This window comes from Bubalus bubalis, chromosome 2, assembly GCF_019923935.1.
Source record: "Bubalus bubalis isolate 160015118507 breed Murrah chromosome 2, NDDB_SH_1, whole genome shotgun sequence".
Taxonomy (NCBI): domain Eukaryota; kingdom Metazoa; phylum Chordata; class Mammalia; order Artiodactyla; family Bovidae; genus Bubalus; species Bubalus bubalis.
The window spans coordinates 70,400,711-70,415,025 of NC_059158.1; the positions used below are offsets into that span (position 1 = coordinate 70,400,711).

The following is a 14,315-nucleotide window of genomic DNA, read 5'->3' on the forward strand; positions in this document are numbered from 1 at the left end:
GAGTCAAGGATGCTAAAGGGCCCACCGTGTCCTACACAGAGAAAGTGTGTGCTCTTAATACCAAGCCTTTTCAGGTTATAATAATAATTATCATTTTGATTTTTAATAGGCCTACCTGGGCCATGCAGAGATCTTAAAGCAAGTGACGTGACCAAGAGTTCTTGTAAATTAACCTGGGAACCTCCAGAATATGATGGTGGAAGCCCAATTCTTCATTACGTCCTGGAACGCAGAGAAGCTGGGAGGAGGACGTACATACCAGTCATGTCTGGTGAGAACAAACTGTCTTGGACTGTCAAGGATCTCATACCAAATGGTGAATACTTCTTCCGTGTTAAAGCTGTCAACAAGATTGGTGGAGGCGAATATATTGAACTGAAAAATCCAGTCATTGCTCAAGATCCAAAGCGTAAGTTTGGATGTGAACATCATAAAGCTAGGAGTTGTGTTTTTTTTTTTTTTTTTTTAAGAAGATGGGTTTCCCTATATTAACATGTTTTATTCTTGTACTCCAGAACCCCCTGATCCACCTGTAGATGTTGAGGTACATAATCCTACAGCTGAGGCAATGACTATTACATGGAAGCCACCTTTGTATGACGGAGGAAGCAAGATAATGGGTTACATCATAGAGAAGATTGCTAAAGGTGAAGAAAGATGGAAGAGATGCAACGAACACCTGGTCCCAGTCCTGACCTATACAGCAAAAGGCCTTGAAGAGGGAAAGGAATACCAATTCCGTGTGCGAGCAGAAAATGCTGCTGGTATCAGCGAACCCTCTCGGGCCACTCCTCCAACCAAAGCTGTGGATCCTATTGGTAAGTCGTGTTTAATGGGTTTGCCATCTTCCCATCATGAAAGAAATGAGAATAATGTTCTGTCAGACAGGGCTTCCCAGGTGGCTCAGATGGTAAAGTGTCTGCCTGCAATGCAGGAGACCCGGGTTCGGTCCCTAGATCAGGAAGATCCCCTGGAGAAGGAAATGGCAATCCACTCCAGTATTCTTGCCTGGAATATTCCATGGACGGAGGAGCCCGGTAGGCTACAGACCATGGGGTTGCAAAGAGTCGGAAACAACTGAGTGACTTCACTTCACTTCAGACATTTTCATCAGAACTGAAAACAATTATTGCTTTTCATCATTACAGATGCCCCGAAAGTCATTATGAAAACAAGCCTAGAAGTCAGAAGAGGTGATGAAATAGCACTTGATGCAATTATTTCTGGGTCACCTTACCCAACAATTACATGGCTAAAGGATGAAAGTATTATCACACCAGAGGAGATTAAGAAGCGGGTAGAACCCTTGGTTAGGAGAAGGAGGGGTGAAGTTCAAGAAGAACAACCGTTTGTCCTGCCTCTGACACAGCGTCTGAGTATCGACAATAGTAAAAAAGGAGAATCTCAGCTCCGTGTCCGAGATTCTGTCCGACCCGATCATGGCCTGTTTATGATCAAAGCTGAAAATGACCATGGTATTGCAAAAGCTCCATGTACCGTCTGTGTGCTAGGTAAGTAGGTAAAACTACACTTTCCAATGGAAGAAAGTTAATATAAGAGTTGGTGGGGGCAGTTAAAAGAAGTGGGAAATAGCTTCAGTCAGGTGTCCTCATTCCCTTTTTCTTCTGGCTTTGACGAAGAAAACTGACGCTGTTATTCATTAGCTAATGTGATATGAAGACAGATGTAGGAAAAACAGAAGTTGACGTCACTGAAGCACAGTCAACATGTACATTTTCTGTTGCAAGCAGTGGTACAAAAATTTTTAACCACTTGTCTTTTTTAAAATGTCAGATATACCAGGACCGCCAATCAACTTTGTATTTGAAGATATGAGAAAGACTTCAGTCCTCTGTAAATGGGAGCCACCCCTTGATGATGGTGGCAGTGAAATTTTAAACTACACTTTGGAAAAGAAAGACAAGACAAAACCTGACTCAGAATGGATGGTTGTCACCTCAACGCTTAGGCACTGCAAATATTCAGTGACAAAGCTGATTGAAGGAAAAGAGTACCTCTTCCGTGTGAGAGCTGAAAATAGGTTTGGGCCTGGACCACCGTGTGTTTCAAAGCCATTTATGGCGAAAGATCCATTTGGTAAGGTTCTTTAGCATCTAAACTTTGCCTTTTTATCATATGTTGCTATACATTATCCCAGCTTATAAATTCGAATTTTTATGTCATACTAGGGAATTAATTCAAACTTGCCTTTTTAAATTTTAATCAGAACCACCGGATGCACCTGATAAGCCCATTGTGGAAGATGTCACCAGTAACAGTATGCTAGTGACATGGAATGAACCAAAAGATAATGGAAGCCCCATCTTAGGTTACTGGCTTGAAAAACGTGAGGTGAACAGCACACACTGGTCTCGTGTGAACCGAAACCTTCTGAATTCTTTGAAGACCAAGGTAGACGGCCTATTAGAAGGACTCACCTATGTCTTTAGAGTATGTGCTGAAAATGCAGCTGGACCTGGAAAGTTCAGTCCCCCCTCAGACCCCAAAACAGCGCATGATCCAATCTGTAAGTAATTCCTTAAGAGGAAAGAGGGTACAGTGTGGTCACTATAATTAACACTACTGTTTGCTGCTACTGTTAATTTCTAGTTTTCAAGTTTTGTATGCTTGAAAGTTGTTAAGAGAGTAGATCTTAAATGCTACCCAAAAGTGGTATTTATGTGAGGGGATGGTGGTGTTAACTAACATTTCTGAGGTAATCATTCTGTAATATATACATATCTCAACTCATCACGTTGTATACCTAAAACTTACATACATTATATGTCAGTAATACCTCAGAGCTGGAAAACAGACTAAATACTAGCCGTAACTACAGATATATGTTGAGGTTGCAGTGTAAAATTATAAACATTTGTGTATATACCTTAAAAGTGTCACAGAGCAATATTTACCCACATTACATGTAACATACTGTGGGGGAAAATGGGCTAGCATAAGCTACTGCACATTTTCAAACCATCAGCGAGTTTTGATTTCTGTGTGTGCATTCATTCTAGCTCCACCTGGGCCACCTGTCCCCAGAGTCACTGACACAAGTTCCACAACGATTGAACTGGCCTGGGAACCCCCAGCTTTCAATGGTGGTGGGGAAATTGTTGGCTACTATGTCTATAAGCAGCTGGTTGGCACAAATGAATGGTCCCGCTGCACAGAGAAGATGATCAAGCCCCGTGAGTACACGGTCAGAGAAATCCGAGAGGGTGCCGATTACAAACTTCGAGTGAGTGCCGTCAACGTCGCAGGCGAAGGGCCGCCTGGAGAAACAGAACCTGTTACTGTGGCTGAACCACAAGGTACTAAACCAGGGACCTGATTAAGATGATGGATATTTTCCCAGGATGAGATTTTTTTCCTCCCCATCTTTCTGGAGCTAATGTATGACTCTTCTCTTTCAACAGAGCCTCCAACTGTGGAATTAGATGTTTCTGTCAAGGGTGGAATACAGATTATGGCTGGGAAGACTCTCAGAATTCCAGCTGTGGTCACTGGCCGTCCAGTGCCAACAAAAGTGTGGACCATTGAAGAAGGCGAGCTGGATAAAGACCGTGTTGAAATAGAGAACGTTGGAACCAAGTCTGAATTAATTATCAAGAATGCATTGAGAAAAGACCATGGCAGATATGTGATTACAGCTACCAATAGCTGTGGTTCCAAATTTGCGGCAGCCCGGGTAGAAGTTTTTGGTAAGAAATGTTAACATGGATTTCCATAAGATTTTCCCTAAGCAATACTATCTTACCACATTGATTTTCTGTTGTTACTGTTTTATTTTTCAGATGTCCCTGGCCCCGTTCTTGACTTGAAACCTGTTGTAACAAACAGAAAAATGTGTCTGCTTAACTGGTCTGATCCAGCAGATGATGGAGGAAGTGAAATCACAGGCTTCATTATTGAAAGAAAGGATGCGAAGATGCACACTTGGAGACAACCCATAGAGACCGAGAGATCTAAATGTGACATCACAGGTCTCCTTGAGGGACAAGAATATATGTTCCGTGTGATTGCCAAGAACAAGTTTGGCTGTGGCCCTCCTGTTGAAATAGGACCAATTCTTGCAGTTGATCCACTAGGTAAAAGAGAAAGTTTTGTGTTTATAAAGTATTGATTGCTTGTAGTTATGTCATTTATGTATGGAGTTTTAAGGCTTCAAACTCCCAACAGTCTCCAGATTTATATTTGGAGTGATGAGAAAGGTAAAAACCAAATAACTACAAGCAACTGTAAGGATACCATATTTACTGTAATTTCAATGTAATTTTGGGCATGGTTTTATGTGCTGAAAAATCACTGGAGCTTAGCACAAATGAAAAAAAAACAAAGAAAATCTCCTTGACTGGTATGAACAAATATGAAGCCCTAATACTGCACACAGCTGGTAATGCCTGCTGACGTCCCATTCTAGAGAGCAAAGTCTTTGTGGTTCCACAAGAGACAGAGGAATTATTCTTCCTCCACCACCACCCAAAAAAAGAGACAAAATTACCTTCTCACTGTAACAGCCCATCTCAAAATGTCTGCTGCAGCTCAAGTTGTGCCAGAAAAAAACAGAACAGAGTTGGACTTAGACAGTAAAGCTCTGCTTCTGGTTGTAATAATAGTCAAGAATGGATTGGGTCTAATTTCACCATTCTGAGCTTATTCTTTCTATCTTATCCTTCAGTACACAAAACTACAGCAGCATCACTTAAATTCTCTTTCCACCCCTAAACCAACACTTCAGGCAACATGGTTCAAAGTGTATTCAGTAGACATATCCATTTTCTGTTAATGAGACAGGAATACTTTGCTCTCAGCTGGTCATCCAAAGCAAAATTTCACAGACAGCCCTACTAGGTCATTAAAATTAGCTTTCTCAATGACAGAGGTAAAATATCTAAAATGCTAAATATAAAAAAGCATACATGCACCTCAATTTATTTTTAATCAATAATCTTGACTATAGAGTTTACTAAAAAAAAATTCTGCCTATATGAATGCCTGTAATTTTGGTAATTGAGATATTTTGAGGATTTTAAAGACAGATGTAACATTATGCCAATAGAAACCTATTTTTCATGTAATTTGGAGTGAAATGTGATTTCATACATGAATATTTGTCTCATTCTTGTCATTTCAACCTACCTCTGGTTAAAGGTCCTCCAACATCTCCTGAGAGGCTCATATATACAGAAAGGACCAAGTCCACCATCACCCTCGACTGGAAAGAGCCCCGCAGTAATGGCGGCTCCCCCATCCAAGGCTACATCATTGAAAAACGGCGTCATGACAAGCCTGACTTTGAAAGAGTTAACAAGCGCCTCTGCCCAACCACATCTTTTCTTGTTGAAGATCTCGATGAACACCAAATGTACGAGTTCCGTGTCAAGGCCGTCAATGAAATTGGTGAAAGTGAACCATCCCTGCCTCTTAATGTGGTCATACAAGATGATGAAGGTGTGGAATCTAAACATAATGGTCATTTGAATGCACTTTATCTCACAGGTTGTGTAAACAGCTTTATGACTGTGCTATTTTTTTCCCCCACTTTCCCTTCTCTTTTGCAGTGCCTCCAACTATTAAGTTGCGCCTGTCTGTTCGCGGAGACACCATCAAAGTTAAGGCGGGAGAGCCTGTTAACATTCCTGCAGATGTGACAGGCCTTCCGATGCCTAAGATTGAGTGGTCCAAAAATGAAACTGTGATTGAGAAACCCACCGATGCACTTAAGATAACTAAGGAAGAAGTTTCCCGAAGTGAGGCAAAGACTGAGCTTAGCATTCCCAAAGCAACCCGGGAGGACAAAGGCACTTACACGGTGACTGCTTCTAATCGCCTTGGTTCAGTGTTCCGAAATGTCCACGTGGAAGTATATGGTAAGCGATACTCTTTCTTATAAGAGAATGAAATCCAGCATCTGTTTAAGAATTTCCTTCTCAATCTCCTCCATGGGTTCCTTTTCAGATCGTCCGTCCCCACCAAGAAATCTTGCTGTTACTGACATTAAAGCTGAATCTTGCTACCTAACATGGGATGCCCCTCTAGACAATGGTGGCAGTGAGATCACCCATTACATCATTGACAAGCGCGACGCAAGCAGGAAGAGAGCTGAATGGGAAGAAGTTACCAACTCTGCTGTGGAGAGGAGATACGGGGTAAACTCTTCTAAGTATTTCCTTATGCACATTAAAAGGACTTGAGTCTGAATAAACACCATTCTGGCATGACCTTGGAATTTAATGATTAAACTTAAAACTCCACACAAAAATCCTTAGTTTTTAGCACCTTGCACATAAGGTTCCTTAGTAATTTCTGTTTGATATACAGATTCTCTTTTACTTGAGAGACAAATTATTAGGTTCAATAAATGTACACATTCTCATTTTAAAAGACTTTCTCCACATGTGAGTGTATGTACTCAGATAATTGAGTCTATAGATTTATTTCTTTTCACAGTCTTCCCCTACCAAATGACTTGAATATTAAATCAAGTGAAAATCAACACAAGTATGTGGTTTTTAAGAAATTATTATTCATTTGATTTCTAGATCTGGAAACTTATCCCCAATGGTCAGTATGAGTTCCGAGTTAGGGCAGTGAATAAATATGGAATCAGTGATGAATGCAAATCAGATAAAGTGGTCATTCAAGATCCTTACCGCACTCCTGGACCTCCGGGAAAACCAAAAGTTCTGGAGCGCACCAAAGGGTCGATGCTAGTGAGCTGGACTCCTCCTCTGGACAACGGCGGCTCTCCAATTACTGGTTACTGGCTGGAGAAGAGAGAGGAGGGGGGTGCCTACTGGTCACGCGTTAGCCGAGCACCGATAACCAAAGTGGGCCTGAAAGGCGTGGAATTCAATGTTCCCCGTTTGATCGAAGGTGTTAAATACCAGTTCAGAGCAATGGCAATAAACGCTGCGGGAGTTGGCCCTCCCAGTGAACCATCAGACCCAGAAGTTGCAGGAGATCCCATATGTAAGTATGCTTCCATCTCTGGACTATATCAAAGACAAAGCCACTAAATAGATAATTCTGCTCTTAAATTTCTTGTATTTATTCTATGCCAAGTTATTTTATTTATTAAAATTAAAAGTTTCATACTTATGTAGACTGTCAAAAGTTTATATGTATGTGTGTATATCCATATACACACACTGCTGCTGCTGCTGCTGCTGCTGCTAAGTCACTTCAGTCGTGTCCGACTCTGTGCGACCCCATAGACGGCAGCCCACCAGGCTTCCCGTCCCTGGGATTCTCCAGGCAAGGACACTGGAGTGGGTTGCCATTTCCTTCTCCAATGCATGAAAGTGAAGCCACTCAGTCGTATCCGACTCTAGCGACCCCATGGACTGCAGCCTACCAGGCTCCTCCGTCCATGGGATTTTCTAGGCAAAAGTACTGGAGTATTTAGCCCAGAGAGACCTATTTTGAATTTCTGTCATCAACAATTGCTATAGCTTTAAGCCATTAAATTTTAGTAATTTGTTATAGGAGCAATAAGAAACATGTAATGGGCCATGGGGCCTGAGGTATGATGGGAAAATAAGAGAAGTAAAGCAGTTGGGCCTACATTTCACATTTATAAAAGAAGTTAGTCATCATTCAAATTTAATTTGGTATTCCATTCCTATATCACTCCACCTGTAGAGCATAGAGAACCAGCATGTGATTCTAATATCTGTACTTATTTTATAAAGCATTCAAATATATCACTATGTATTTTATGTTGAAAGGTCTAAAAACTATAAAAATGTTGAAAATAATCTTTATAGCCTTATTTTCACATTTATTATTCTTTTAATACAGTGAAAGTGCTAATACCAAATAAAACCAAATTGAAAGGAAAAAAAAAAAAAGTACTGGAGTAGGGTGCCATTGCCTTCTCCGATACACACACTAAGCACACATATCTAATATGTATATATACATGTGTATGCATACACATAGAGAAACTCATATGGTTTTTAAACACTTAGATTAAACCTAGTATTGTATGAGGAATCACAATAATAAAGACCCTGGACTATATAGCTCCTCTTTGCTCCCATACTTAAAATAAACCTCCGCCTCTTTAATCAGCTACTGTGGAAATTATCTCCCTCACCAAACAGACCTTCCAGTAGGAGTTTAACAAAAACGAAAGGTTGATAATTTTCAATAATACATTGAAACAAAGATGTAAGATCTTCAAGCATAGTCTGTGAAATCTGTCAAATAAAAAGCAATTCTGAAAGATCTATAAGCATATCAGTTCAAAAATTAAAATACTGTGGCCTTAATGATTAATACCATGTGTTGTATAGATTTTCTTTGGAAAAAATTCAGTTATTTGTAAAAAAGACTTAAAATAATCTTAAGTCCTATATGGAGCATATATAAAAAATGAATTACTCATTCATTCGGCAAGCTAGTATTAAATATATGCTATGTGTAAAGAACTGTCTTAAGTGCTGGAAAGACCTATCATAAAAATTTCCATAATTGTAAAGACTGTCAGAAATATAATGGATTGTTATGTGATTAGGGACAGGGTCAATATCTACAATACAAGGCATTAAGAATCAGTTTGTGTTCAAAAGTTTACAGCTAATGATGAAGTCATTTTTTAATTTTATGGTAGGTTATATTAAGTTTTTAGTATAGGATATTGCAGAATCTCTTCAATGAGATCTCAAAAGTAAAATAGCTTTTCACCAATCATGTGTAAATAGAAATAATCTATCAAGCGCTAGCCAGTAGTCTTTTTACTCCCAGTTAGTTGTTTGCTTTGTTTGTTTTAGCATTAATGCTAAATGAAAATAGACTTTCTTATATTTCTCTTCTCTAGAAGGTAATTTATTCCTTTGGCATTCCTATTTTAATATTTTAAAAATAAAATATGATCAGTGATAGTAAAATATTCTTACAGTATGTAAATCTAGCATCTCATCAGCTTCACATTTTGATTTTTTTTCTTTTTTTTTTTTTAGATCCACCTGGGGCACCTTCTCGCCCAGAAGTCAAAGATAAAACAAAGTCAAGCATCACGCTAGCATGGAAACCTCCAGCCAAAGATGGTGGCAGTCCAATCAAAGGATACATTGTAGAAATGCAAGAAGAAGGTACTACGGACTGGAAAAGCGTAAATGAACCAGACAAACTTCTACCCACCTGTGAGTGTGTGGTGCCAAACTTGAAAGAGCTCAGGAAGTACAGATTCAGAGTGAAAGCTGTCAATGAAGCCGGTGAATCTGAACCAAGTGATACAACTGGAGAGATTCCTGCCGCTGACATTCAAGGTACTAGTTGTTAATCCATTTTTGTATTCATCTTTTGATCTTATTATGAAATTGATTCATGTGCCGAAGATGTGTCAATTACTTTTTTGAAAAAGGTGAGCTAAAAAGGTGAGCTAAATCCTGTTATATTATCCATGGTATTACAGAGGTACCAGAAGTTTTCATTGACATTGGAGCACAAGACTGTCTGATTTGTCAAGCTGGCACACAGATTAGGATTCCTGCCGTCATTAAGGGGCGCCCAACACCAAAATCATCTTGGGAATTTGATGGAAAGGCAAAGAAGGCAATGAAGGTAAGAAAATTATAATTCTCTGCATCTCCCACTGAATCACTCTAAGGAATATTTACACTATAACTGATTATTTTATTTTCTAATAGGATGGGGTTCATGATATACCTGAAGATGCACAGGTAAGAAAAAAGAAAATTGAAATGATCTCAGAATCTGATTGACTTCAATACTGCTATTATTTCATTCATTGTATGACTACTGCTTTCTTTGTACAGCTGGAGACTGCTGAAAATTCATCAGTAATTATTATTCCAGAATGTAAACGATCTCATTCAGGCAAATACAGCATTACAGCCAAGAATAAAGCAGGACAAAAGACTGCAAATTGCAGAGTTAAAGTCATGGGTAAGAAAGGCTTTAAAAGTTATTATAGAATAAGAACAAATTATTTTAAACAAGATAGCACTGTTTACATTGTGATTTGCATCCAACAGATGTACCAGGGCCACCCAAAGATCTGAAAGTCAGTGACATCACAAGGGGCAGTTGCAGACTTTCATGGAAGATGCCAGATGACGACGGAGGAGACAGGATCAAAGGCTATGTTATTGAGAAGAGGACTATTGACGGAAAAGCTTGGACTAAAGTCAATCCCAACTGTGGAAGCACCTCATTTGTCGTCCCGGACCTCATCGCCGGACAGGAATATTTCTTCCGCGTGCGGGCAGAAAACCGTTTTGGTGTTGGTGCTCCCGCGGAAACGATTCAGAGGACCACTGCCAGAGACCCAATATGTAAGTTTTTAAGTCAAAGATTAAATTAGCGTCCTAATTTAAACCTGAAATGTATCGTTGTAAACGATTCATACTTTATTTTTAAAGATCCTCCTGATCCCCCTATTAAACTGAAGATCAGCCTTGTAACAAAGAACACCGTACACCTGTCATGGAAACCCCCAAAGAATGACGGGGGCTCCCCTGTCACCCACTATATTGTTGAGTGCCTTGCATGGGATCCTACTGGGACAAAGAAAGAAGCATGGAGACAGTGCAATAAGCGTGATGTGGAAGAACTGGAATTTACCGTGGAAGACCTCATCGAGGGTGGGGAATACGAATTCAGAGTCAAAGCCGTCAATGCTGCAGGAGTCAGCAAACCTTCAGCCACTGTTGGCCCCGTGATCGTCAAAGACCAGACATGTACGTACCAACATGTGATTGGAGAAGGCCCTCTTTATGGATGCCTTTCTAGATACTCAAAAATCCAAAATAAAAAGATGTCTCTGTGCATTGGAAGCTCCCATGGGTTGAGTCTGGACACAGGCCTGTTACCTAATCACTCAACTCCCACAGAATTATCACATTTCCTTACAGGTTACCTTTCCTTTACTTAAAAGGAGATACTGTGTGGAATTTCCTTACTCTGATTTTTCTCCACAGCAGGCTGTTTTACTTACCAAAAGATAAAGCCTCTGCATGCTCCTCAAAAGGGGCAAAAAGTAACCAGTTATTTTGTTAGCAACTGCCAGGGCCCATTTATATTCATAGTCAAGTCTCTTTCTACTTGAGAAGAAGAAACTTGTTCACATATCATGATAACCATGAATAATCTGAGAACAACATCAAAGGAAATGACATTGAGTGTCCTTGAGTAAAGATTGCATGGGTTTTATTAAAACTATATTGATTCTTCTCTGTTTGAGAAAAAGATACATCCATGTTAAGAGATAAAATATCCACAGAAATATGCTAATAATTCTTCCTGTAATTATGGTTACCATCTCTACTGCTGTGTATTTGTTAGTTCTCTCTTCTAAACTTAGGAAAGTGGTAGTCACCAGCCACTTTGCATATTCTTATACTAAATTCATGAAAAAGGGAAAATTGCTCTGCCTCTACTAGCAGTTATATTTCTTAAAAGGAGAATTCATCTCAGAACAAAATAGGTCCCCTCATTACTCTGAATAAATATTAGGGAATATCCTAAAAGAACTCCCAAGCCTAAACTACTTACTACAGTTGCACTTCTTTCAGTATCTACAATCATGATGATGCCAGGTAAGAGACAGGCAATAGCTGATACATAGCTGCATATAGATCAATAAAGGATGATGACCACCTATGCCTGTCCCCCAAACTGGTACAAATTAGCTGAAGACAGATCTGTTCTTTATGAATTCTATTCAATACGTCTGATCCTTTAGTGTTTTATGTTTCTAATGACAACGTGTTTTTTTTTTTAATAATCTAGGCCCACCTGCAATTGAGCTAAAAGAATTCATGGAGGTTGAAGAAGGAACTGATGTTAACATTGTGGCCAAAATTAAAGGTGTGCCATTTCCGACACTGACCTGGTTTAAAGCTCCTCCAAAGAAGCCTGATAACAAAGAACCCATTGTCTATGATACCCATGTCAACAAACTGGTGGTGGATGATACTTGCACCCTAGTGATCCCACAGTCTCGCAGGAGTGACACTGCCTTATACACCATCACAGCTGTGAATAATCTGGGAACAGCATCAAAGGAAATGAGACTGAATGTCCTTGGTAAAGATGACATGATTTTATTAAAACTACATGACTTTCTGTTCATAAACGTAATATTTGGTTTTAAGATCTTTCCCTTAAAAGCGTTTCTCTTTTAAAACCATTTTAGGTCGCCCTGGCCCTCCAGTGGGACCAATAAAGTTCGAATCTATTTCAGCAGATCAAATGACATTATCTTGGCTTCCACCTATAGACGATGGTGGGTCTAAGATTACAAACTATGTAATTGAGAAAAGAGAAGCTAACAGGAAGACATGGGTGCATGTCTCCAGTGAGCCCAAAGAATGCACGTACACAATTCCCAAGTTGCTAGAAGGCCATGACTATGTATTCCGAATCATGGCCCAGAATAAATATGGCATTGGGGAGCCTCTTGACAGCGAACCTGAAACAGCGAGAAACCTCTTCTGTAAGTATCACATAGTTCACACTCAAAGTCATTATTGTCTTTGTCTTTCATAATTTCTTATAAATCACTGTGATTTTTGTCACAGCTGTCCCAGGAGCACCAGATAAGCCAACAGTTAGCAGTGTGACTCGAAACTCCATGACTGTCAATTGGGAAGAGCCAGAATACGATGGAGGCTCTCCTGTGACTGGATATTGGCTAGAAATGAGAGACACCACTACAAAGAGATGGAAGAGAGTTAACCGAGATCCTATCAAAGCCATGACTTTGGGTGTTTCTTACAAAGTGACTGGTCTCATTGAAGGCTCTGATTATCAATTCCGGGTATATGCCATCAATGCTGCTGGTGTGGGGCCAGCAAGTCTGCCATCAGACCCAGCGACTGCTAGAGATCCAATTGGTAAGCCTTCAAACCATTCCTGTTTCTTTTTTCTTCCCAAAAGTACCATGCAAAAGTCAAGAATAATGTCTACTGGTTCTTTCCAGCACCTCCTGGCCCTCCATTTCCCAAAGTTACAGACTGGACTAAATCATCTGCGGATCTGGAGTGGTCTCCCCCACTAAAAGATGGGGGGTCCAGAGTAACAGGATATATCGTTGAATATAAAGAAGAAGGAAAAGAAGAATGGGAAAAGGTAGCTAAACTTGGCATGATGGGAATATACTGTAAATAAACTGAACATGTATAGTTATTCTCATTCTTACCTGTATTTTTTAAATTAAGAAATCAGAAAAATAGTTTAACTGATAATCCAGACATCTTATATCAAAAATTTAATCAAAATTGGTCCTTAAAACAATTATCCTTCAATTAAAAATAAATTTAATTATAAAAAACTTAAGTTTTATTATGATGAACCTTTTGGCTCTAAAGCTTAAAAAAGTGGAATAAGTACAGTACAGTACAGTTTTTTCAATCATTTGACAATATTTTAAAACATAATTGCTTCTATTCAGTATTTACCTATAATATCTGATCCATTAAACCTAAATTGACAACAATTTTCCCAAAGAGAGTAAATATGCTATTGTTACACTTTGGAAAGCTATTAAAAAACTACAGGAGTCCCCTTCTATCCCCAAGGGATACATTCTAAGACCCCCAGTGGATGGTTGAAACCAAGAATTATACTGAGCGCTCTCTATATACTATGGTTTTTCTTATACTAATGGGCAGGTTATTGTTGTTTAGGGGCTGTTGTTTGCTAAGTCATGTCCGACTCTTTATGATCCTATGGACTGTAGCCCACCAGGCTTCTCTGTCCATGGGATTTCCCAGACAAGAATACTGGAGGGGGTTGCCTTTTCCTTTCCAGATCTTCCTGACTCAGGGATTGAACCTGCATCTCCTGCATTGGCACGCAGATTCTTTACCACTGAGCCACCAGGGAAGCCAGATGGTTCACTTCCCAATCGGAGATGGAGCAGGATGACCCAAGATATCATTATATTGCTCAGAATGGAACTCAGTTTAAAACTGATGAATTGTTTATTTATGGAAACTTTTTTCCATTTAGTATTTTCAGATTCCCAATGACTTCTGTGGGTAAATAAAACCACAGATAAGAAAGCATTACTGTATTCTAGGGGCTTCCCAGGTAGCACAGTGGTAAAGAACCCACTTCCTAGGCAGGAGACATAAGAGACAACGGGTTAGATCCTTAGGTTGGGAAGATACCCTGGAAGAGGAAAGGCAACCCCCTCCAGTATTCTTGCCTGGAAAATCCCATGGACAGAGGAGCCTGGCAGGCTACAGTCCATAAGGTCACAAAAAGTCAGATATAACTGAGCACGCATGTCACACACTGTATTCTAATTATAAAATGTCTGTGACTTTTCCCTA

The 14,315-nt window shown here is 39.7% G+C and overlaps 1 protein-coding gene across 50 annotated transcripts in view; it reads left to right on the forward strand.

Annotated features, from left to right (window-relative positions):
• Positions 1-14,315, forward strand: part of TTN (titin) — a 276,641-nt gene that overhangs the window by 191,387 nt on the left and 70,939 nt on the right. For all 50 annotated transcript variants that reach the window (XM_045163719.1, XM_045163748.1, XM_045163734.1 and 47 more), the window contains 22 exons: positions 110-409; positions 516-818; positions 1,149-1,511; positions 1,795-2,097; positions 2,228-2,527; positions 3,021-3,317; positions 3,423-3,707; positions 3,801-4,094; positions 5,158-5,457; positions 5,568-5,876; positions 5,965-6,155; positions 6,549-6,978; positions 8,973-9,281; positions 9,428-9,576; positions 9,663-9,695; positions 9,792-9,921; positions 10,011-10,310; positions 10,398-10,715; positions 11,767-12,063; positions 12,173-12,472; positions 12,558-12,872; positions 12,959-13,107. In XM_045163719.1, coding sequence (XP_045019654.1) covers positions 110-409; positions 516-818; positions 1,149-1,511; positions 1,795-2,097; positions 2,228-2,527; positions 3,021-3,317; positions 3,423-3,707; positions 3,801-4,094; positions 5,158-5,457; positions 5,568-5,876; positions 5,965-6,155; positions 6,549-6,978; positions 8,973-9,281; positions 9,428-9,576; positions 9,663-9,695; positions 9,792-9,921; positions 10,011-10,310; positions 10,398-10,715; positions 11,767-12,063; positions 12,173-12,472; positions 12,558-12,872; positions 12,959-13,107 — 5,975 coding nt within the window. The remainder of the gene's footprint in view (positions 1-109; positions 410-515; positions 819-1,148; positions 1,512-1,794; positions 2,098-2,227; positions 2,528-3,020; positions 3,318-3,422; positions 3,708-3,800; positions 4,095-5,157; positions 5,458-5,567; positions 5,877-5,964; positions 6,156-6,548; positions 6,979-8,972; positions 9,282-9,427; positions 9,577-9,662; positions 9,696-9,791; positions 9,922-10,010; positions 10,311-10,397; positions 10,716-11,766; positions 12,064-12,172; positions 12,473-12,557; positions 12,873-12,958; positions 13,108-14,315) is intronic.